At 36.9% G+C, this 25039-nt stretch overlaps 1 protein-coding gene across 3 annotated transcripts in view; it reads right to left on the reverse strand.

Annotated features, from left to right (window-relative positions):
- Positions 1–20477, reverse strand: part of LOC145661609 (protein no-on-transient A-like) — a 188528-nt gene extending 168051 nt beyond the window's left edge. For 2 of the 3 annotated variants that reach the window (XM_081726934.1, XM_081726937.1), the window contains exons 1-2: positions 20183–20477; positions 1658–1831 (exon numbers count right to left, since the gene is read on the reverse strand). In XM_081726934.1, coding sequence (XP_081583060.1) covers positions 1658–1831; positions 20183–20341 — 333 coding nt within the window. In that variant the 5' untranslated portion in view covers positions 20342–20477. The remainder of the gene's footprint in view (positions 1–1657; positions 1832–20182) is intronic. The other variant, XM_081726932.1, reaches the window with a different exon arrangement.
- Positions 20478–25039: the final 4562 nt, after the last annotated feature.

Below are 25039 nucleotides of genomic sequence, written 5' to 3' on the forward strand. Positions count from 1 at the left end.
ATTTAAGACATCTACACATAGCAGGCATGTTTTTACACTTTTCTGTTGGCTATATATTTGTTTTTCCTCTAGCAATTCTTCTGCCCAGGCGCGGCAAATTTTCTGCGATCACATCGGATGTGATCACAGATCGCGACATGTTCTGCTATGGGGCGTATAGGTGAAGACAATGTCACGGTCTATAATTTTCTTTCACATTTAATGTTTTGTTAGGAGCACACAGGACTAAAAGCGCACTGCAGTTACTCCTATCGAATGCGCAAGAAAAAGGAAATCCCAGATTGCTAGCTCTTGTCCGGAAAAGTGCATTGTTAATTGTAACAATGCTGTAGCAACTTCAAGCGTCTTAAGTTCTCCGTTTGTGGATTGTACAGAAATTGGATTCTTCCCAAGCACTTTGTTCTCGCTGACCAACTCTGACAATGACCTAAGTCCTGTAACATTCAAATCATTCCATATGTAGGAACATGAAAAAATGAAATCTTTGAGTTTTACGTCCCACGTTTATGCCGGTTAGGCTAAAGGAGACGGTGAAGATGAATAATGAATGAAATGGTGGAATGAAGAAAGTGGGAGGAAACGGGAGAACCCCGAGAAAACCCACGCACACGGTGTTTGTCCACCACAAAGTTCACTTGGCGGGGGCTGGGATCGAACCCGGGACCCCAAGCACCAGAGGTGAACGCTCTACCACTGAGCCACCGCGGCCCCATGTAGGAACATGAGTCTCAGTGTTAGAACTACTTAAATCTTATTTCAGCAAGGAGAGATGGAGAAAATTATACGTAAATGAAGTTTCTGCGATGTGGCATTGTAGTCCTTAAGATGCTTCGGTAGTACTGTTAATACTTCGCTGAGCGTATTACTTATATTGAGGGGCAAGTAATTTATTTTAACTGATGAAACGAAGTACGAGAAGACATCGAAATAGATCAGGGTATCTACTAAAATTCCAAAATGAAATTTCGTGACCTTTTCTTCAACAAATCAAAATTTCTTAACATTCTCAAGAGCAGATTTGGGTGCGAATTAGGCAGAATTTTCATCCATGTGATAGAAACGTACTTTGCTTGCGATTTGGTAGCGTCTAAAGCCGACCATAGACGTTTTTGGTGAATTTTGACGTTTTATAGAACTAAAATTTCCAATCTGTACTTACATTTGTACAGTTTAAAAAAAATCGTGATCCAAAAGCTAAATTTCGTGACATTCGTGACCGATAGACACCGTGTTGATTTGATAGTGTGTGTGTGTATATTTCTTGCAAAAGAAAAAATAGAATGATAAATACGCCATTACATCTTCAATTTACATTATAGCAGTTTCCAAAGTGACTCAAAACTTCAGTAGCTAAGTCACCACAACGATTTACAGATGTCACGCTAAAGCTACTTAATTTTTAAAATAAATACTAGCTACTCAAAAGATCACTGTATCGTTCAATAATTATTTTATCTTAATGTAAAAAATACTTAACACAGTAACAAAGGAGTAGTATGTTCAAACTGACTAACTGCTGTGATGGGAATCTGACCACATATTACACGACAGAAGTTCTCACATGATACTTTGAACAGTAAGTAAATTTAGGGACTTCAAAATTAGAAAAGTGAGTCATGTCAATTCCAAACAAATGTGAACTCAAAATTTAACTTACCTCTTGGCTCCTCATTCCTCTCATATCTTCGCCTCCACCACCACCACGACCACCTCTGAAACGTCCGCCACGACCTCTTCCACCTCCACGTCCCATCCCCATGCCCATACCCATTCCCATTCCTTGCTGTCCGTCTTGTCCATCTCCCATGTCAGCACCACCATCCATATTACTCTGAAAAAAGGGAAAGTTACTATTGTACATTTGTTGCAAAATTTCGCAATACTCTCACTTCATCTGAACATGGAAAACCGCTACCACAACTTCAGCAACAATAACTTCTCACTCCCTTCGGGTCAAAACTTTTTTTTTAGAAAAACATTAACTGGGCACTATGCCACAGTAAATTTCCCACCCATACAATGACGCATGATATGAGTTTGAAAGTTACCTGAAAACTGATGCCCGAGTACAATAACTTTTATTGCTTTCTATGCTGTTTTAATTCCTAAATGATCATTAAGAAAAAAAATCTATTGGCCGAGTACTCAAAGTTTCAGCTTAAGTAATATGACCGCACGCAGCTTTTTAACGAGTTACAGTTTTACCATTAACACAAAACATTCACACCTTTTTTTCAACAAAAGGGTTCGTAAGAAAGTGTAATGATCATATTACGAACGAAACCTACTCTTTACAAGGGCTAAATAGAACATGAATAAAACAAATTATAACTAGTAAAAAAGTACAAGATCATCCTGCACATAAGTACTATCCACATTCTATTTTACCTTGAAGAGCTAGACTACGCAACACCACCGGCACATATCTGTCGAACTATATAAATTATTATTAAGGTGAAATACACAAGCTATCATAAAAAATTCTGTTGAGTACAATTACTAACAAATTATCTTCGTGCAAATTGCTTATAACTACAAGACTTATCAAAAAAGAAAATCTGGGAACAAAATTCTCATAAAAGAAGCGTAACATACTGAAAGCCTTTTTGAAATGCTTTCAAAAATTACGGAGCAAAGCAAATCACACCACCTTTGGCAGCTACAACTATATTCTTGTTATGGAATTCCTATCTCCCCTTCGCTTACACTTTGATAAGTACAAATTTTATTTGGAATAAGACATGACAAATTTCGCACTGTTTTAATGGGCATTTTCAATGATTTGAAGTTGTGTGATTCAAGCAAAAACTTCAGTGTACAACGCTCATTAACTTTACTCTGTTCTAAAAAAAATTTTGCAGCGAAACCAACGTCGACCTTGGAACAACCAACTAATCCACGATTCACATCCACTCGAAGTAATTTCGAAACAGCCTGTTTTCTGAAAAGTTTATTTCTTAAATCTGGTCATGGCCCTTCGGATTAATTCTTCACTCGGACCCAAAACTGGAGCTAAAGGTCGATCTGATTGGAATCACCTTGAACCTGATCTTCAAGGGGGGAAACTTAGCTAGCGTTAAAGGATCGATTGCCTTTTGAACAGAAGGCATCTCAAGGTGTTTAGAAAGATTCTTCTTCTACTGTTGCATGTATTTAATATCAGGAAACAAATCTATTGCACACTTTGCAACAATGGTATTTTCAGTCCATCTAACCTGACAGAACTTCTTAGGAAAATGTTTTCCAGTACATAACGAAAAATCTGCTCGACATGCAGGACTGTCTTTGAAGAGTATGTACAAAACTTACAGAAGCCCATTAAATTCCACAGTCTGTTGATGACAAGTATGAAATGCTCCACGAATAACTAAGTCCACTTCACAAATCCGACCCGCTAAAATTTTCCGATTTACATTGGGACCGCCCAGGGATATAGGTAGGTTTTTGATAATGGCAACCCACATAAACCCTCCTTAATTTCGGAGGTAAATCCTGTTGACTGTACAATACTGAATTAATGTATCTGGTTGATATTTGTTGATACCAAAACCTGACTTTTTTGTGTATAACGTTTTTAAACATTCATCAAAACAGACTGCAAAATATCGTACCCTCTTGAGCATGTCCAGCAATTTCACTTTCTTTGATACTTTGTTTTTTCCCAACGAAAACTGTTCAGCAATGCTGCTGTCGAGAAATATAGCTTTGAACATAGAAGGTAATCCACTACACGAATGAATTTCTTACTTACTGACAACTGAAAAGAAAAATGTATTAGGGGCAATCCAAATGAAATTACCAATGATGGTTGGTCACAAAATTTAGTGTATTAACTTTTTACCTAAGTTCGTACCACATTCAGGGAGTTGAAAACTGGTATTCATTTATTTTGTACCCGCGCAAGTTTGTCGCAGCGGCCATTTTGTATAGGCGCCTGAGCGTATTGAATTTTTTTTTTTTGGTACATTCCGTTAAACGCTGTAACTTTTTAGGTTTTAAAGATAATGAGTTCAAACCAAAACCATATAATGGAATAGACAACATTCTATATTCTGTGCACATTGAGACGTACTTTACAACGTCGAAGAAAAAAAATCTTAACATTGAGGTTAACCTAGAAATGCCACTTTGGCCTGTATAGTTTGCAATTAAAATACTCACTTTCAATTCTTTGTCTACATAGAGACTAGATAGTGAACTACGTCCCAAACAAGTTTCAGTTCTGAGAACCATATACTTTATTTTCTGGAAATTTTTAAAATTTTTGGAAATTACGAATTTTCGGAAAATAGTGTATTTTCACCATCAAATATCTCACGAAGGACACAAGTGAAAAATTCCGAATTTGCACAAAATAGGCAACAGTTGTACAGTATCAAGTGGGTAAAACCATCACAGAGACTCTAGTAGTTTGATTTTAACGGAATCCTCTGAAAAGCGCAAAATACGCACACGCGCCTATACAAAAGGGCAGCCACATACATATCTGCGCAGCTAAAAAATAAATGAATACCCGTTTTCGATTCCCGATCTCGTTCTCATCATAATCGCCAATTATTTTCTGTACAACTCGGGCTAAGAACCCGAATACAAAGGAAAGACAGTGATATGTTCATTTCCAGGTTGCAAACAGTAATTTTTTTCTGTTGAATGAAACAAAAGGGGAAAAAAAGAAATACGATAATCAATAATTTAAACATTTACTAAACAACCTGTTGAACATTTGAAGTAAAAAGAGCGAGTTCAGAGAGTGTTGATAAAGGTCTCTCGGGCGCCACGCATTTTGCGATTGCAAGTTCAGTGAATTCATCCAGTACATAGTCAGGTATTAATACTAAATCTTGGAAAACTGAGTCAGCAAACCTGTATCAGGTAATATCACCAACGTAAACAGAATTTTTGTTTAAAATCTAAGGTGGATCATTCATAATTGGAGGTTTCCTTGCCGTACTGTTAGTGATTACTACACATTTCCTTGTAAGTTAATAGTGTAAGTAAGGAAAGATCAAATACATATCCACTGATCAGAAATCAGTCCAGACGAAAAATTTCCAACACATAGGTAGAAGCAGGGTTGGCAAAAACCATGGTTTTTATTTAAAAAAAAAAAAAAAAACTGTTTTTTTGTTTAAACCATTTTTTTTTTGTTTAAACCAGGTTTTCATGGTTTAAATGATTTGCTCCATATATTCATATCATATATGGACAGAAATAAGTTTGTTTCGCCTTGATGTTACTATGCAACAACCGGGTTATGCTGGAAGGGGTCACATAAGCTTAAAGCGGAATAAAAACCGCTTCTCGAGTTACATCCGAGAGAAATTGTCCTCCATTTGAATTTGAAACCGCTCCTAACTGGCCACAAATGCGATGCGTCTGCCGACTCACTCACGAAGGAGTCCTGATAAAAAAAAAAAATACGTTGTACTGATCTTTACATGCCTCTTAATATAACTGTCAAGAGTCATTTCAGAAGGACAAAAAGATAAACAGTTGCACAAGTGAAACCATTACACAGAATTACATATGAACAATTTCAAAGTACTACGGAGTACAGAAGAACTAATTTAGTTCAAGTTAGTTAACAACGACTTTTATTGGTCCAAATTAAAGAAATACACAGACTTAATCTGCATATCAATAAGAAAAGTGAATAAAGATACGAATTATTTGAGTCCACTTTGGCTCAGACTCATTTATACATAAATAGATACCAAAGATACTTATTTCACTAAATGCCTCTCGTGGGGTCTGTATGACCCCCCCCCCCCACACACACACACAAAGTACGGCATTTTCGATGTATTTTATCAATAGTGAACATTGAAACGAAACAATATTTAGAATTTTTCTTCGATTGCAATTACATAATAATAACTACAAAAAAATCACAAAATAAACATTTATAAACTTGTAAAAAAAAGTTGCTTTTGTAGTATAATCTTTCTGAGTAATGAATGGGGAATTTAGGTCTGAATATAATACGAATAATATACGGGAGTGAAACGTGATAACCCACAAATGTGTGTTCATCAAGATTTTTCAAACACTTACACTTTTACGAACATTTTTTTGTTTTTTGGTTTAAACCAGCCAACCCTGGGCAGAAGCCAGATGCTTTTACCTATTTTATGGCCATTATACTTAATTGTGTACCCTTAATGTAAAAAAAAAAAAAAAAAGGTATGGGCGAAAGTGAGTGTAAGAAAAATGCGCCAATGAACTGTTGCAGAGCCATCCTTGACAACAATGAATAAAAAGTACGGCATTTCAATGTTTCGTTTTACATGTAATTTAAAATATATAATAAACTGACTTAGTACCATTTGAAAACATAAAATTTTATATTGAGATGGCAAAATAATCTGGTGATATATACTTCCGCCCTTACTTGATATTTGCTTAGTACAAAATTTCTGTAAGTTTAGATGTTACAACGAGGGGGCAGTAAGTTTCACGATGTACAGGATGGCCCAAAATTATGTATACACCCTTGCATTGATCAAACACAACATTGTAGTTTACGGGTTTATCCGCTTCGGCTCTTCCGAGCTTAACCCTACAATGCATATTGTACCATATTTGATACAAAATAAATTATGGATAGTATTAGCGTCCAGATCGTGAGCTGTACCAAATACATATTGTATATCTGATATTTCTCCTGAGCACATAGTTCACCATATATCCGGTAGATGTTAAGAAAATGTTGCTTCAGTACAGAAAGAAAGAAGTCGGGCGCGTGCTCAGTGAAGGTGAGAATAGAGTTTATGGGTTGTCTACTCTGAAGGGCAAAGAATAGTTTCGAAGTTGTAAAAATTCCAAGTTCATTAATGAAACATGACTAAATAGTAGTTATGTTTAGCTTGATTTTATTTATTTTTTTGGTTATTAAGAGATTGTTAGATGATTAGATTATGGGGTATTTTTTTCACCACCAGCAACTAGCGTTGGAATATAAAAATAAATTTTATTTGAAAGATAATTTTATAATTAAAGCATGTGGGAAATGTAGTTTATGGTATTTAGAAATTAAATTTGTTTTTAAAAGTGCAGTAGATAAGGAAAGGAAAATTAAGTATAAGAGTAATTAGTTTGGTGTAGTTATTTATTGTTTTGACGAAATAAACTGTATTTTTTTTAAAGATAGTAATTTTATTTTTCTCTCCCTCTCGCTGGCTCGTTGCTGTTTTTATAACTTTAAACGAAGTACCCCGAGAAACACTTACTATTTAGTCATGTTTCATTAAGTAAGTTTCCTCATTGTTTTACGTATGCTATAATTTGATTTTGTACGAGAGGAAAACATGAACTGTTGATGCATAATTGATCAAAAAGTGATATAAAGTATTTTTATATTTTAGCACGAAAAATTACTTTAGGATATTTTTCTATTCGGATATTAATTAGAAGTGTCTTATGCCTGTATATTATTTCACTTAATATACAAAAAAATCATGTATTGTAGGGTTAAGATGTAAGTAAAAACACATTTAGAACAAATAATAAAGAAACTAAGTCTACCTGATGGATAAAATGCAATGAGCTGATCAGTACTATACTGTATACCTACTTTTGGGCCACACTGTATTTTACACAAGTTTATGTCATTGTGACAAAATCCTAACGCAGCGCGCCCTAACATAAATGGAATACGGCACACCCTAATAAGAAAAAAAAATGATGGGATTGGTGATTACACAAGGCACACGCATGTCCAAAATTATCGTCGCATGTCTATAAATATGTTGTTGTAGGAATATAATTTGATAACGAATTTGCCCGGTATTTCTTACAATGTTAGTACGTTTATAATCGGCAAAGACGTATGTGGCGAATTTCATGTCAAAAGAGCAGCAAATAAGAAAACGAAAATAGAAGTTTCTTGTCCATTTAGCAACATTTTGTTTTTACTCATTCTAAATTTCGTATTTATAATTCTTTTCCTATGAAAATTACCACAAATATACATTTCCCGATTATACACACAATATCAGTATTAAAAGTACCCTGCAAAATCATTATCAAATTATATTCTTACAAGAAGACAGTTATAGATATGCGACAATCATTTTGGACATGAGTGTACGTCGAAAGAAGAACTGACCAAGATGTTTAGGATCTCCGATCCATCATACTGCCAACTCATTTATCTAGCAGTAATGTGAAGAGACTTCAATTGTCGGTGAGGTTTGAAAAATATTTGTCTCTATCTGACAGACGTAAAACCGACAAAACTGGCCGCAGAAAGAAATCTATTGTGAACGCTACAGGATTTTGATGACGGAACTTACAGGTTATGTCTGTTCAGCTGAAGAGCTCGTTGGATTCGGAGACATCGTGTCTTCACGGTTACATGAAGAGTAAACTGGATTTGCATGGTATCGAAATGACACTGACAATACCAATTACTATGCACATAACACACAAGTGTACTTAGGGAAGGTAGTAACGAAACGTGAAAAAATCGAAGTGAGCGTATAGTCATCGAACTCCTATCAGAAGTATACGGCATAACTACCGGTATGTTTTATACCTGTCTTATTATCCACGAAGTTATTAAGAATGCACTCTGACCATGCAAAAGAAAAATATCAGCATCACTTTTGCCGAATAAAGCTGAAGACAATACATTAATATTTATACAAAACTGATCTCGTATCCTACATAGAGTCAACATTATCTCAGATTTCCACACATTTGATAAAAAGGCACAGATACCTTGCATAGTAACTCGACTACGGAGCAGTTTATAAAATTGCAAAGGAGAACTTTATGCGACGAACTACTCGTCGTTAGCCAATGGTTAATACTTGAGCATCTCCTAAATATAGCAGGTAATAATTTCAATGGTTTGAGATGCTTAAACTTCTCGGATTTTGACAGCACCAATGGCCAAATAAGATCGTATCTTTTGGAATTGAGTAAACTAGAAAGAAGGGCAAACTCCATTGATCTGCACAACAAAATCGTACATTTTTTTTTCAACCTTAGAATACAATTCCAAAAAACTAACATGTGACATAAGCGAGGAGATGTCATACAGGGCAGACCATTTATCTTCACATCCCCGTCTAACTTCTAAAACGGACAAAGTTGAAATTTTGCACCTTGCAAACACCAGCAGGTGGATATTGTTTGGCATACTCATACCACAAAATTAACAGTATTCCCCCAACTCAACGTAGTTTTTTTTTAAAATTGCATTACGTCAGAATTATGTCAAATCTATGCGTAAAAAGAAAATGTACAATACCACACTTATAAAAAACTGACAGTGTAATGTGTGTTCCCACCCACCTACCCACTCACTAATGATAGCAGTGACTGACTAGAGAAGGTTGCGGGTTGTTACTCTGACTTCATATCTATACTATGCTCATTCGACTCTTTTTATATATGAAACCATTACGCAAACTGAAATCCACGATCGCAAGCGTGTTTGAATTACGAGCGTTAAAAGTTCAAAATTGAACAGATTTTGCAGAAAATTTGAAGTAACCATTCTTGAGCTAAACGTTTCTATCATTGGTATCGCTAATAACATGTATTTTCTACCCCTATTCGACTGTATTGTCATTCAAATATCACTTTCCTGTACGTCACCTTCAAATTGAACAATGACATTTGTCTCCTAAACCTTTTACCAGGCGTTGGAAATTCCATGAGAAACATGTTACTCGTAATTAATCACATGAGAATCTAGATTGTGTTCTGTTTCAATACATCATCGCTTGCCTTTTTTTTTCTTTTTTTTTCAGCAAATTGAAATGCCGATTACGGGTAAATATTGGTCAAACTCCGAGGAATATTTGAAGATATTCAACGACAAAGTAGACAGAAAAATTTTAAAATGATTAGCGAGAATACGCGCTCAAAGCAGTGAACAAGGTGGCTTTTATTCCCGAGAAAATCTATATTTTCATATATTGTCGCTAGCTTTTTTGTTTGTTTGGTTTTTGGACACACTAATTGCCAAATATCGCAAAATATTCCCTGAAATTTGGCCACTATTTCCTACCAATGGCCATTAAAATCTTTTTAATGCTAGAGATGAGATATTGAAACACCGTCTTCTACAATGCATAAGCAGAGGCTGACTGTTCGGAGACAATGTCACTGTTCAATTTGAAAGTGGCCACACCGGAAAGTGCTCTTCGAATGACAACACAGTCGAATAGAGGTATCAAATGCATCTTATTAGAATATCAAGCAGGTGTGGCAAACAGAAGGCAATTTGCAGACGCTATTACCCTTCACTTCACTTCCTCTCCTAGTAAGTGCTCTTATCTTGCAAAATTGGACGTTTTTACCTCATCACTGTGTTGGACACCCTAGAAAACACCCGAAACCAAAAATGAAGTGTGTATAAAAAAGTTACTTCAAACTTTGCAAAATTTGTTCAATTTTGAACTACCGCTCGTAATTCAAACAGGCTTCCGATCGAGAACTTCTAAGTTTGCGTAACTGCTTCATATGTAAAAAGTCGATTGAGCATAGTATCGATATATGAAGCCAAAGTAACACCCCGCAACCTTCCCTAGTAAGATCGTATCGCACCTTGTTGCATTCGCGTTTCAGTGGCACAGTTATTTCCCTGGCACTTACCCAAATAATTATGCAGATTCATAATATGGTAGAATCAGACCCGACCGCTCACGGGCATAACCATGCGTCGGACAAACACTAATATTTGCTAAGTGAAAAAAAAAAAAAAAAAAAAGAAAAACATTATTGAAGTCAACGGCAGGAGTGCAGCCCGCGCGTCCGATGGGACTAGGCGCGTTACTGGAGGAGGAGTATGGGCTGGTGGGTGTAAAATGCTTTATATTGCATAAAACAGCGCACTTACGTAAGTTGGAGCATTTGTTACTGTGTCACACATTCCATACTTAACACACACAATTCCACACTGTGCAGAAACATTGCGCCGAAAGAAAATGATGTTCCAAAGTAGTCTCCCAAATTCACTTATTTTAACCGTATCACTGATGTATTGTAACCGTTTGATACTTTGAAACTTAAAATCGACGGTGAAAGTCCAAAATCTCGTAACTTATCAAAACCAAACTTTTTAAGAGAGCAATAAAACCGTCCTCCTTTCATTCTTTTCTACCCGGAAACATTACTCGAGATAATACTTCATTAACTATCTCAAGTGTTATCTAGAATTATAACAGTGTTTCAAAATAGAAAAAATTGAAAGCAAAACTGATTTATTGCTCTCCTGATAAGTTTGAGTTACGAGATTTTGAAATTTCGCCGTTGAAACACTGGTTATATTTGTGCTCAAACCTGCTGCCAGTGGAAAATATACGGAGTCGCTCTTCAATATGCACTCATTCTAACAAATTACCATTTTTATGACTGATGTATTGTAAATCTTCACCCTTTAAACAATTAAGAAAATAACGTCGAGATTCATGCTCCGCGAAAAAAGTTTGTGGCATCAGTGAAAATCTAAGGCTAAAGCGAGAACTTGCTACTGGGAACATATTGACAACCAGTCATAGAAATGGAAATTTTACGATCGACATTAGTGCATATTATAAGACTGTAGGATACTAAATTCCGCTGTCGGAAAAACCTTTCAAATGTAGGGAACTAGAAACTTTCAAGTATAATGTCAAGCGTGGAGCTAGGTTCCAACTCTTTTCCCCCAAAATGTCCAGGACAAATCACCAATTCTCCAGGACTTAGACACAGGAAGACATAACAGGATTGCAACTGTAGGTTCAAAACTCCCAACAGTGAAATGAAAAATACAGCAGCTTATGCAGTGAATATTAATGCAAGTACAGTACTAATACACAAAGCGGAGCGTAATGTGCTGCCTCTTTTTGGTGGCTTCCCAATTCCCCTTATATACACCCGATCCCCCACATACAGCACACGTATTTTTATTGTTTGTACATGACATTCTAATTGTGTACCGAACAAAAATCAATTTTCGTACCATCCCAATCCATCTTATTGCATAACAGTGCGATAGATGTAATTAGGGGAAAAAAAATTATATTACAAGTTTCTCAACTGGGAATAGAGTTGTGCGATTTCCTAATCTATAATCTCTAGTGAAGCTGTTCTATGGATAGCATTTGACTGTCAAAGTAAAGCAAGACATCTGCCCTGCTTCAAGTACAAGCTGGTTTGTTTCAGTCTCCAACGCTTCACTTGTTTCTACCAATTTCCTTTTCTTTCTCAGTAGCTGCTGTACATTTTTACCTATCTCTTCTCTTGCTCTGCCCTTGTACTCTTCTCTTGCAAGTCTTTCTCCAGCTCTGCCATACAGTGCTGCCTTGCAGCCTAATTTAAACAGCCTGAACAACTCAGAAAAACTGGTATAGCAAGGAATTGAGTTTCACCTAGATATGTCAAATAGCATTCATATGAAATTTTATTGAAGAGTAAGCACTGTTGCGAAAATAGATTACGGAGGACTCATACTGGGCAGCAAAAACCCATACTCATACTTCGCAGCAAAAACCCTGTAAGATGAGCATGTAATTTTAGTGTGTGTATGTGTACTATACAAAGCAGTTCCTAGAGGATAGTGCTAGTGAAGACTGCACCCAAGAATGAGTCTACTGACTACTGGATGAAAAATCCTCCCAGCCAACCACTCTGTTGGGAGAAAGCTCAACCACGCACACATGCACGATCATGACATTATTATTCAGCAGAAAAACAGGAACAGCAAACAACAGCAATCAATTAACATTATAATCATGAAAAATCTGACATTCAATATTTTGTAAATTTCAAGTCAAACGCACTTTCAAGGACATTTCCCGGATCTCCAGGACAAGTGGGAACCCGGGTGTAACCATTACAACGGCTACACTTTTTTTAAGTACATACCGGTATCAAAGGTGACTTATAGATACTGATTTTCACCGGCGAGTATTTCTGCACAATGCAGAAAGAGGGTTTGCCCAAGCGGGCCCAGCCCGAAAAAAAACTGTGGTTATTTTTTTCGGGTTGGTCCCACCTGAAAGAAACCCACATGGGTTTCTGAGCATTTAGTTAGTACAGTCACGAAAAGAAAGTATTCTTCAGCTGACAAAATTTCTTGTCATAATAACTCAAGAATAAATTAATCTATTAGAGTACCGATTTTGGCAAGTTATCAAATTATAACTATTCTAAAGGTAACGACAGAAAGATTTGGATTAATTCATTCGTTCCCGAGTTAATGGAAAAAGAAAATGTCAAGAATTTTTTTCCTATGTGTACAACTAACGTGATCACATTGAAAGTGATTTTTATCCAACTCTGGTCTTTCCTCGGGCGAATTAGATGCTATCGCGTTAAGGTATACAACACCTTTCTACATAAGACCTTCATAAATTTCTGAATGAATAAGAAACATTACCTTAGCTTGAGAATTATAGAACAAATCAATGTATGGATTACGTTTATAGCCTGTTTGAAGTAAAATATGCAATATTTTATTTTAGAAAATACTTTTCGTAAACAGTGTGCTCACCAACTCAGCGACGCCGAAGTACGTCATCCCTCATATGTTTGACGGGTTCCATATAGGCCATAGGTGCCGATGATACCAATAAATATGTAGTGCATTAGTAGCAGGGTTGGCAAAAACCACGGTTTTTATTGAAAAACCAAAAGCCATTTTTTTTAAAAATAATTTACTCTATGTATTTATATTAGAGATGGGCCGAAATTAGTTTGTTTCGCCTTGGTGTTACTATGCAAAAACAAGGTTATGCTGGAAGGGGTCACATAAGCTTAAAGCGGAATACAAACTGTTTCTCTGCTTCACCCAAGAAAAATTGTCCATTTCGACACGAAGCCGGGACTAATTGGTCACAAATGCGATTGTCGACTCACTCACGAAGGACTCCTGATAAAAATGCGTTGTAGTGATCTTTACATAGGCCTATACATTGTTCAGCGTAAGCTCCAAACTCCGACAAACAAAATATTTGTATCCTTCCGCTTGCCACAAATACGATTGGCTAGTGATGTATTACTCCCACTCCCCACAGGGAGGAGCAAATTATACACGTGCATTTTGACAATACTGTCTCGTGTTGTCCAAATACTTATAGCAGCAGCAGAAAAGAAACTCGAAAGATTAAAAAAGTATTTGAATTTCGCTGGTAAACAATTGTTGCTTAGTGAGTAAAGGTTTACCTTGTTGGTGTTTGACTACAACACTCGCGGAACCGGGATTCATGCCAGTCATCTTTCAGACTTCAAAAGCAGAACACCCGTCCAGACTTGAGTTGGCGCCATAATTACTGCGCATGCTTAGTGTTTATTTCTATTGTTTCATTAGTCACACTCGTTTGCAGTATTATTAGATAATCCGTATTATATTTTTCTCATAATAATATAGCAGTTTTATATGAAGCTTCATAGTAAAAGTAACAATGCACTCACATGAACTATTTTGCGGAAGAGTACAAGCGTCGGTAGGACAACAGCGAATCAGAGAGATTTAGTTTCACGTGGCTTTGTTTATCGCAGTTTAGAGCTTACGCCGAACAATGTATAGTTGTAAATATAATTGTCAAGAGTCACTTCATAAGGACGAAAAGATAGTTACACAAGTAAAAACATTACACAATTATATACAAATCGGGAACTTCCCGCCTTAGCCATTGGGAAAATCCTTGTATTACTTTAAGTGTAATTATATATAAAATTTTAAGGTCAACGTATCATAATCACTACGCTAAAACTGAAGTATTAAATTACAAATTTGGTATGTAGATATCATTCAATAAAATGAAAACAGTCAAATCCAAGCTGATGTTGGATGCTGAGTAGGCAGTTGATAAATTTTGCCTATTTCTATCAATATATTTAAGCAACCTTGGCTTCTTTATATAACAGGCAATTCAGGCAAGTAGAAATATATAGAATTTGGTTTCGTTTCGTATGTTCAGGCTTAACATCCTTATGAAATACCAAGGTTATCACGGAGACTTTCGCTTAAAGGGACACCTCTAATCGCTACTTGGTTTACACTTCAAAGATGGGTTGTGGTTTGATCGAGAAGTGAACACGGGACCCCTTGATTAAAAGGTGAAAAGTAGATAAAAGTAATGCGGATGGTTTGATATGTGGAAACTTCACCATGAAGTTCACACGATTTAAAGCATTTTTATTTTTTTAATGTCTAAACCAGTTTGGTTTTTTTATTTATGAAAAACCAGCTGGTTTAAACCACCTTGGTATAAACCAGCCAACCCTGATTAGTAGTATTATCTTTTCATTACCTTTGATAGTAACAAGAATTCTTCAGTAAAATTTAGTTTCCCAATAACATAGCTGTTATTTGTTGCCACTCTTCAAATAAGCATTCCGTAGAATCGACACCAGCAACAGTAAAAATTGTCAAATTTAAAAGCTTAAAATTCTAGTAAAAGTTAAAAACCTAATGTTCGGAGTTCAACGCAACGCTTACTACTTTCAAGTGCTCAATTCAAAACTTGATTCAATTGAAGTCTCGTTGTACAGTTAAAAGAAAAAAAAGCTGCACTTTCGAAGAAAGGAAAAAAAAACGTGAAAGAAATGCTCGGGAAATTGTCGCAATTGAACGCACAAAGCATCAGAAGGGAATACTTCAACAATAAAACCATTTATCTTACGCTGGAAGATATTTAATTTCATTTAAGACATTTCGAAACAATTTATAAAATATGAATTATATCTTATTGTTTTAAAGTAATTTTCTGGAAAGAATAGCCTTGCATCAAGTGCTCGGGAAATTCCCGCAAACTGAACGCACAAAGTAGCGGAAGTAAACTTCAACAAAACATTTCGCGAATGTCACAGATTCCTGGGATGATTCGCTCATCTCACATTTATATTTATTCGTTTGTCTGCCACATTGATACTTATTAGTTTACCAACGTAAAATTTCAAAATGGCGGCCATTTCTTTCAAAATAGCAGTTATCCACGCTACAGGGTGCTATTTTCGGACTTTTAAGCTGATTTTTTTTTTAGAGAAAGACAATTCCAAATCTGCTGTACAGATTTTCTCGGCAATCCAATCAATGTAAAATTTCAAAATGGCGACCATGTTTATAAAAACAGTAGTGAATAGAAAATTGTTGTAAGATGTGACAATGATAATCTTGAAATATAAATCACATTTTAACACTAACTACAAAGACATTGAAATATTTCGAAAAAACCGAACCCCCCCCTAAAAAAAAAAAAAAAAAAAAACATGGGCATGGCGGAAGAGTTTGAAAAAGCCCAACCCACCTGGGCCCGTTTTTTTTTTTTTTCGAAATATTTCAGTGTCTTCGGGGTAAAAGTGTCAAAATGTGATTTATTTTTCAAGATTGTCATTGTCACAACTTGCAACAATTTTCTACTCACTGCGGTTTTAAAAAAAATGGCCAATATTTTGAAATTTTACATTCGATCGCCGAGAAAATCTATACAGCAAATTTAGCATATCTCGTGTTCCACCGTCTAACTTTCAACTGAAAAGATTGAAAATCGTGCTTCGTAGCGTGGATGCTCGCTGTTTTGAAAAAACGGCCGCCATTTTGATATTTTAAATTGGTATGCAGTCAAATCTATACAGGAAATTTAGACTGTCTCGTGCTTATACTCTGAAAATTTTAACTTAAAAGCCCGAAAGTTGTACCTTGTAGTGTTTGTGGTAGAGGCAGACAAACAAGTTGAGTTTATTTTGTGTTTAACGCCCCTTTCAGCAGCGAGGCTATATAAGACGAGATCAACATGGAATCCGAACCACAGGAGCTCCCTCCGGGAAGCAAACCCGGGTCTCCCACGCCGAAGACGCGTACACTAACCGCTTAGCCATGAAGGAGCTCGGCAGACAAACGAACAAATGTAGATCAAGTCATCCAGAAGCCTGACTGACGTTCGCCAAATATGAATACCAAAAGGGATCTATTAATTTAAAACAAACATACAATTCATGTTATATGAAATAAATAAATGTTTCAAAATGTCCTATATGATATTAACATCTCCAGCCTAAATAAACCTCCCATATTTTCTCCATGAGAATATGGGACACCTCAGATCCTCCCCTCAACTTTCCAACACAATGCAATGAACTGTAGTGTGGTTATGAACAAAAGTATAATCGGCCACGGTGGTTCACCTCTGGTGCTTGGGGTCCCTAGTTCGATCCCAGCTCGCGCCAAGAGAGCTTTGTGGTGGACAAATACCTTGTGCTTAGGTTTTCTCGGGATTCTTACGTTTTCTCCCACTTTCTTCATTCAGTCATTTCATTCGTTTCTCATAATCACCGTCACCTTGAGCATTGCAGACAACCGTGAGACTAAAGCTAAAACATTTCATTTTATTTAAGTTTTTTCAAAAATATAATAGGTGAAAGTTCACTATTCACGGAAAATATTTTCTGAAGTACAAAATTGCTTATTTTACTTCAAATAGGCTATAAGCATAATCCATACATTAATTTGTTCTATAGCTATCTCAAGCTAAGGTAAGTTTTAAAAAAAATTGATCTAGTGCACTCAGAACTTTATAAAGGGCTTATATTGAACATTGTTGTCTACCTTAACGTGAAAGCCTCTAATTCGTCCAAGGAAAGTCTAAAATCTGACGAAAATCACTTACAATGTGATCACCTTAGTTGTACCAATAATACACTAACAAATACGTCAAAAGCCAGGTGGGTTTTTTCAGATGGGTCCACTTGGGCAAACCCTATTAGGCGGGTTGGGCTTAAAGTTTTCCAAACCCTGTGTAGAAAACTGGGCCAGAGTGCAGTTAATGCTAAACAAGTGATTTTTGTCACTGAAAGTGGTATTGGAGGAACAGAAGCACTGTCACCGGAACAGGTACGAAATCTGTGCCCTTGTTTCTCCTGATGAGAACGTTGCTTTAGTGGTTGATGGCACTGATTTCTTCTGTACTGTGGTTCGTTGGTTGTGTGTAAGTTGCTGATTGATTATGTATTCCTGATTGAACACGTCCTATGTTCAAATGTACGTTGAACATGTGTTGCATCGGTCAAATGAGTTTCGGCTAATTTTAACTAATTTGTTTGTTGTATGTTTGTGATAACGAAGTGAATTCCTATCGCTTCGCGATACTGTGTGAACTGTAGTAATAGTTTAGGTGGACGAGTTTGTTCGGCAGACCCAAATTTAACGTTGGTCGAACGTGCCGCAGCCAGAAGTGGATAGTCGGTCCGCAGCATATCGAGAATACGTGGTTGAATTTAAAGACTAATTTCAATTTAACTTCTCGTTCTGATAAATTGATGCTTTATTTCGCTTATTTAAGACAGAAGGTTTGCTGCTGGCTGTTCCATTGTCTTGGTAGGATGTAATTTATTTTCCTCTGTCATGCTGCACTGATTTATTTATTTTTTTTTTTCCTTTCTCACGTCAGCTTTATAAAGTTGTTTGATTATTGTTGTTTTGGATGTTTTTATGGTACTTGAGCGGGGGGTTTTGAGGGCGGTATATACCCTATTTAGATTCACCTGAATAGGCGGTCACAGTTTCACCTGAATTGATTTCTCGGAAGACTTTAGCGTCAGTTCAAGGATATTACCCTTGTACGTAGCAATTGAAGAGTAAATTCTTTGTGAGTATGGCAGATCACTTGGCTAGCAATCGTAATCTCTGTTTGCTTACCGATTGCTTCGATCCATGGGATTATTTTTGGGAACAGATCTCTGAACTTTTCCGAGGAATCTGTTCCAATGAACGTTCGGCATAAAGTGCACTCTTACCAAAATCCTGTAATCCCGACGTGAAACTTATGACGGAATGAGTGCGAATACAAATAATTATGGGTTAACTTTATAAGATACACCATCAATTTTATGACAATAGGTGGCCGGCTCCTCTTCCACTAACACTGCCCTAACGTTAAGCTAACTTGCATCTAACCCTACCCTACTCTACACTTTTAAAGCGATCCTACTTCTCTATGCGCAGCCGGAGAGTTCATTGTAGTCAGGTTTGAGCACCCACACAGTATAATGAAACTTGAGCAACAGTGAAAGTACTGGGCTCTTCCACTACTTTTATCTATGCGCATACCCCCGTCGCTAACGCGCCCGCTGGCAACGGACGCACCCATGCCAATTTCTGGGGCCCTCCTGCTGGGCCGTTCTAGAACGTAGGAGCCCTTTCCATTTAGCTATAACAAAACAATATGCCCGGCTGAGTTCTAACCCGCCCTCACCAGTTTACGTTCGCTCGGCAACACTGAATTTAATATTAAACTTTGGCACACAAAGGAACTAACCTAGCCACTAACCCATATACCTGTGTTTTCGAACCTTTCTCTTTATATACCTAAAATACACATACATTACTTTGTATTTGATTGTCGCCTGCAGAAATGTGTACCTCACAAATATCTCGATGAGTCTATTTTAGGCAAGGCAGTGACAGAAACCGAAACCTGAGCCCGCAGTCTCAGTTCCAGATCCCAAGCCCGGGCTGCAAAAAAGAGAAAAGAACTTGCCCTGCGGAGCTCTAACCCGCCTTCACTTGCTGACGCTCGCTCAGCAATACTATGCGAATCAGGAATCAGTCATGCCCAAAGTGAAGTGTTACCAAAATTTTCTTCCCATACAGGGTGTTGAAATTTTCTTGTAAATGTTGCAAAATATGTGGCAAAATTTTACCAACATCTAAAAATGGAAGTTGTAAACAGAAGCAGTATAGTGCGACAAACTCTACCGTGCGACATCAACCTAAACCAGTACAAACAAACGTCAACACGTGTACTCGAACATATAATTCTCCTCGAGACATTGAAATTCGACTTGTTTTCTATAATAAGACTAGTTAACATTACTGCAATCCTTTAACCGGACAAAAGTTAAATCACCGGCTGATTTGACAAATTTTACGCCGGGCACGTTTTTAACAGAATATCGGAATAGCGATACCCAATGCTGCGAATAATATCCAGTTTTATTTAGAGGAAAGCTGAAGATCAAATTATATGCTACGTGAAAAGAAGCAGGTATAACGGCGAATACGAAATTTAAGGTAACTAATATAAATAAATTTCGCACACGCTACGGCAACTTAATGTTCAAAATTAATGGCGGACCAAAGTCAACAACCTCAGATGACGTGAGCTCTGCGACATATATTACAAGAAAATCACATTTTCCTTAAGGTCAAGCACACAGTTCAAAATATTTTGTCTTATGTACTAACCTCATGCCCTCTCATTCCTCTATCATCCCTTCTTCCAAATCTACTTTGTCTGCCGCCACGTCCGCCTCTTCCTCCACCACGACCACCTTGTTCTTGTTGATTTTCCTGTGGACCATTTACGTCACGTCCACCTTCTTCTTGTGCCGTGTTTCCAGACATATTGCACCTTGTGAAACAAACTTACGAATAGAAGAAATTCAGGAAGATTAGGATAATTACACTAAAATAAATCTTCCTCCTCCACTTGCAATACCGGCACCTAATGGCGTCAACGTGAGAACGAGGCTATAGTAGAGCCATCTACACTGACAGTAGCTAACGCGTCATATGAAAAACTGTCAGCAAACCTCAGGGTTTCCAATTACTAAAAGATCAAATACATTGCGCTCACTCGTAAATGGATACGTATTAGCTAGTCTAAACGTTCTTCATTTCTAACTAGAAAACACTATTTATTGTTTACGTCAACTGTACATAAAATAAATGCATTTTATACAATTGCACTTAATTGTAATATTTGAATAATGTAAGTATTGCTGAAGCGTTGTGAATTTGAAGTTGCGATGAAGCAGAACCAGTAATCAAGTCACAACATTTTTGTTGTATACTTGTATGATATAGAAAGATATGTTCTAACTTCTCATCAGTATTTTTTTTTTTTTTACTTTACTTTCGAGTCAATTGGAAATTTTAAATCAAAATATGTTTACGATACATTTATCAATACAAAAAAATATTACCTGGATTACAGTAAAAGAAAGCATAATACTATAATGCATAAGCGGAGTTAGGAATTGTCTGCTTGGGGTCAGACCTTCTGGTCGGTCTCGAAACTTTTATTTCAGAAATAGTCATGAAGTCAACAATAAAGAAGCTGAAGTTGTCAAAAAGTTGGGGGCAATGCCCCCCGTAGCTTTGCCCATGCTACAATATCCTTTAATTTTTTTTTTTTCTACATTCGACAACAACTGTCTGATTTTCCGTACGACTCAGTACTTGGAGTTACTTCGGTACACAGAGAAAAATACTGTACATACAGGTACTCTATAGTTAGCAACAATGGTAAACACAAATTCTACTTGGGAATTCGTGTAGGATTACTTTCGTATGGTTGATTTTTGATTTCCTCTACTGATGAGCAATTCGGTTCTTTTTCTGGAATAGTTTCCTTTCAATCCATTACAAACAAGAATACGTTCCCAGCAAGTTGTATGAGAGCTTTTTTGGTCTCCCAACCTGATTCCCCTAAACAAGGTTTCGATCCTTCCTCGGGATCGAATCCTTTGGTTCCGATGAATTGAGTGATCCTTGTTCTCATATCGAGATTCGAGAATCTTTAGAGGCAATTTGGAGATAAATTTAGAACGCTCTAGAAAGAATTGCCTGTTTTAGATTACACAATACAATAAACAAATTAATGATTTGGAAGAGAGAAGTGTTGAATGAATTACTTATTTCCGTTTGCTGTAATTTCCTGACATGCATCGACCAAGGATAGGTATAGTGTAACAATCATTAAACTATGTGGCGCACGTTTCATCTTTCGTGTACAGAATTCTCCGAAACGGCTGTGGCAGCGTAGCAGAAATTGTGCTAGTGTTCCCATGATAACCTGTCGTTCACATTGTGAGAAAACTTTTATTCAAAAATTGAATCTAACATTGTCTGAAACACTCATTTTTTTCTTTTTTAAATTACTTATATGTGAAATATATTCATTCAGGCTCTATATATTGTACTAGATTGAAAAGAGAAAGAACATACTTTAATAATACGCTATCATTTTGCATCTCGGCTCCGAAGGGCTATTCGAAATAAGGGTCAGGCTAGCTCAACTTAAACTCGTCGAGCTCGACTCGACTTCGCTGTTCTCAATGAGGCTCTAGCAAGCCCGCTCTCACGCGCATTAACCTCATTTCTCTCGCGCTCACTATCCACTTACAGGATTCGTTTTCTCACGCTCATTATCCCCTTGTAAGATTCGTGTTGTCGCGCTCATTGTTTCTCTTGGCAGTGGCGGATCCAAAAGGTGAGCAGGGGAGTGCCCTCCTGAAGCGAAGATATAACTCTTATGTTATTTCAACGAGACGAAAGGGGGGGCAGTGGCTCAGTGGTAGAGCGTTCATCTCCAGTGCTTGGGGTTTCTGGTTCGATCCCAGCTCGCGCCGTGTGGACTTTGTGGTGGACAAACACCGTGTTCGTGGGTTTTCTCGGAGTTCTCCCATTTCCTCCCACTTTCATCATTCCACCATTTCATTCATTTCTCATTATCACCGTCTCCTTAACGTACCCGGCATAACTGTGGGACGTAAAACTTACTCAATCTATTGCTGGTACAAATTAACTAATATTCCCAAGTATTACAATAGATAATATTTTGCGCCCCCTCCGGATATTTCATGCTTTGCGCAAGAATGAAGAGATATACGCTCCCTGGACCAGTGGCGGATCTAGAAGGGGTCGCACGCGTCCGTCAAGGAAAAACATAACTCTTTTGGTGTTATTTCTACGAGATAAAATGGCTCAAGTATTTTTTCTAACATATTAAACCAATGATTTGCTCTCAATTTATCATTAGTACAAAGTACCTAATATCCTCAGGTAATATTTTTCGTCTCCTCTAAACCTTCCATCCTTTTAAGTATGAATGAAGAAATATCTGTGGCTCAACGACGGATCCAAAAAGGATTGCAGCTCCACCAATAACCTTTTCTGTGTTATTTATAAAGACAACAAAAGAACTTTTTTGTCAATATATAATAACCTACTAATAATCTCCTCTGAATCTATTGTTAGTACGAATTAGCATATCCCCCCAGCGCAGGGACGGCGCCAGAAACGCTTGATGGGGTGGGCGGAAAGAGGCGGACCTAGTTGCTGGATGGGCGGACGATGGAAATGAGAACTGGGCAATGTAGATATGTTTTTGACAATAATTGTTTCATTTTTATACTCTTTAGTTAGCTAAGGCTCAGACCGAAATAGAAGAGGAACAAAGATGTGGAAAACAGCTGTCTTGGCCTTACAGAAGGTACAATTCCGGCATTCGCCTGGTGGAACTGAAGAAATGCAGGACTTAGGATGGAATGTGGGAGTTCGGGGCTATATGTTCGACCTATCGAATTCCGCGCGGCAGACACACTACCTCTATTTCCAGTTTTTTAAAACAATAATAGGGTCTAACGGTGTGTACTGTGTAGTCGATGAAGTTCAAGACAGCTTTATCTCCTCTCCAAGAATGCACATTAGTGAAATGAAATAAAAGAAGGTTCAAACAACACAGACTAACAGATAATACTCTACCTTTCGTTAATAGCATAAAATACACAATAAGTAGGTAAAATAAAACAAGATTTTTTGACGTGATCTCTATATGCAGCAGCAAAGACCTATGTTACTAAAAGAATAGGGAAATTCGACAGCATGATTCTCTGAACATAGCTTACTTTGATATCTTTGAAACTGAAACTCAAGTTAGCAAAAAATAAATAAATAATTACTAAAACTTATAAATTGGATAAAGAAGAAAATAGCAATTAACAAAACTTCATCATGATCCACAGAAACAACCAGGTATTTTAAACTATGAAGGGCTGATCCCATGGTACGAATAAGCTTACAATAAACTTTTATTCCTGTACTTTAATGAAGAGTAATGCGTCGATTTTTATGTCCACCATCGAATGCGTTTACCACATCCTCTACAGCAATATTCATTACAAGTTTTCTTTCTACTGAAAGGAAACAAAGATCGCTTAGGCGACTGTTTGCCATTCGATTTCTTAGATATGTTTTTAACCCGTCTAAGACATGAGAAAGAACTCTCACATGGTGAACTAGATACATTAATGGTGACAACAATTACGGCTAATTTGCGAATTTCATAAAAGCAATTTTGAAACGATCCATTACTTTAGTAAACTGAGAAACGGAAGTAATTTTGCATTGCTTTTCCTCCTCATAACGTTTCAAAACTTTCGGGAAAAGTTTCAGTTCCGCCTCTACACTATCGAATTGCATCCATAATGCAATGGTTCAATTTCCTCAAATGAGAGGAAGTGTTCACTTTTTGGGTGAAGACTGCTTATCCTACATGGAATACATGTATTTTCTGTAATAACGCCTATTCATTTCTGCAAGTATTCTGTCAAGTACAGAAAGAAATATATTAAGTCTGTAGTCTTCTTGGGATTGGATATCTTCCTCAACCGATATTTCTTCAGTCATAATATACTGACATAAATGATGGGTCAGTGATCATGTTCTACACATTGGACCCGTTAGAGACATACCGTTATTTTAAGCGAGATTCAAAGATTTATTCCAATTTTTTTCGGACTTCTCGACTGTGTTTCGAATTTCAGTTAATCCACTACATCCTTCGTAACTAAAACAGCATCAGCCAGTGTGCTCTCCTTATTTTGTCGATAATCTGAAAATCTTTTCAACTTTCCATGAAAAAGTGTGAACAAGTTGAGTTGGAACACAAGCTGAAAATTAATTTCACTCAATAGGCTCTTGCTTCAGAAGAGCGACTGCGATTTTTATTACTTATCTCAGCAAGTGTTAGAATAACTGTTCTAAACGTTCTCGTCATAACCTCACAAGCTGCAACCTACGATAAACGGGTAAAAAAAAATATTTCGTTAGTGGTTCAGAAGATACTTAATGGATAAATAATACTATATATTGAATACCATACCAAGACAGTACATTAGAAGCCGTCATTTTCTGGGTAGTATCACTGACGACACCTCAGCAATATACAAAGGACGCGATAACCGATTAGTGAAAGATCATTATGATGATGCAGCGTCCTTGCCGAAGGTCGATCTTTGACCCGAAGGTCCCTGAGCA

This window comes from Thermobia domestica, chromosome 1, assembly GCF_964235325.1.
Source record: "Thermobia domestica chromosome 1, izTheDome1.hap1.1, whole genome shotgun sequence".
Taxonomy (NCBI): domain Eukaryota; kingdom Metazoa; phylum Arthropoda; class Insecta; order Zygentoma; family Lepismatidae; genus Thermobia; species Thermobia domestica.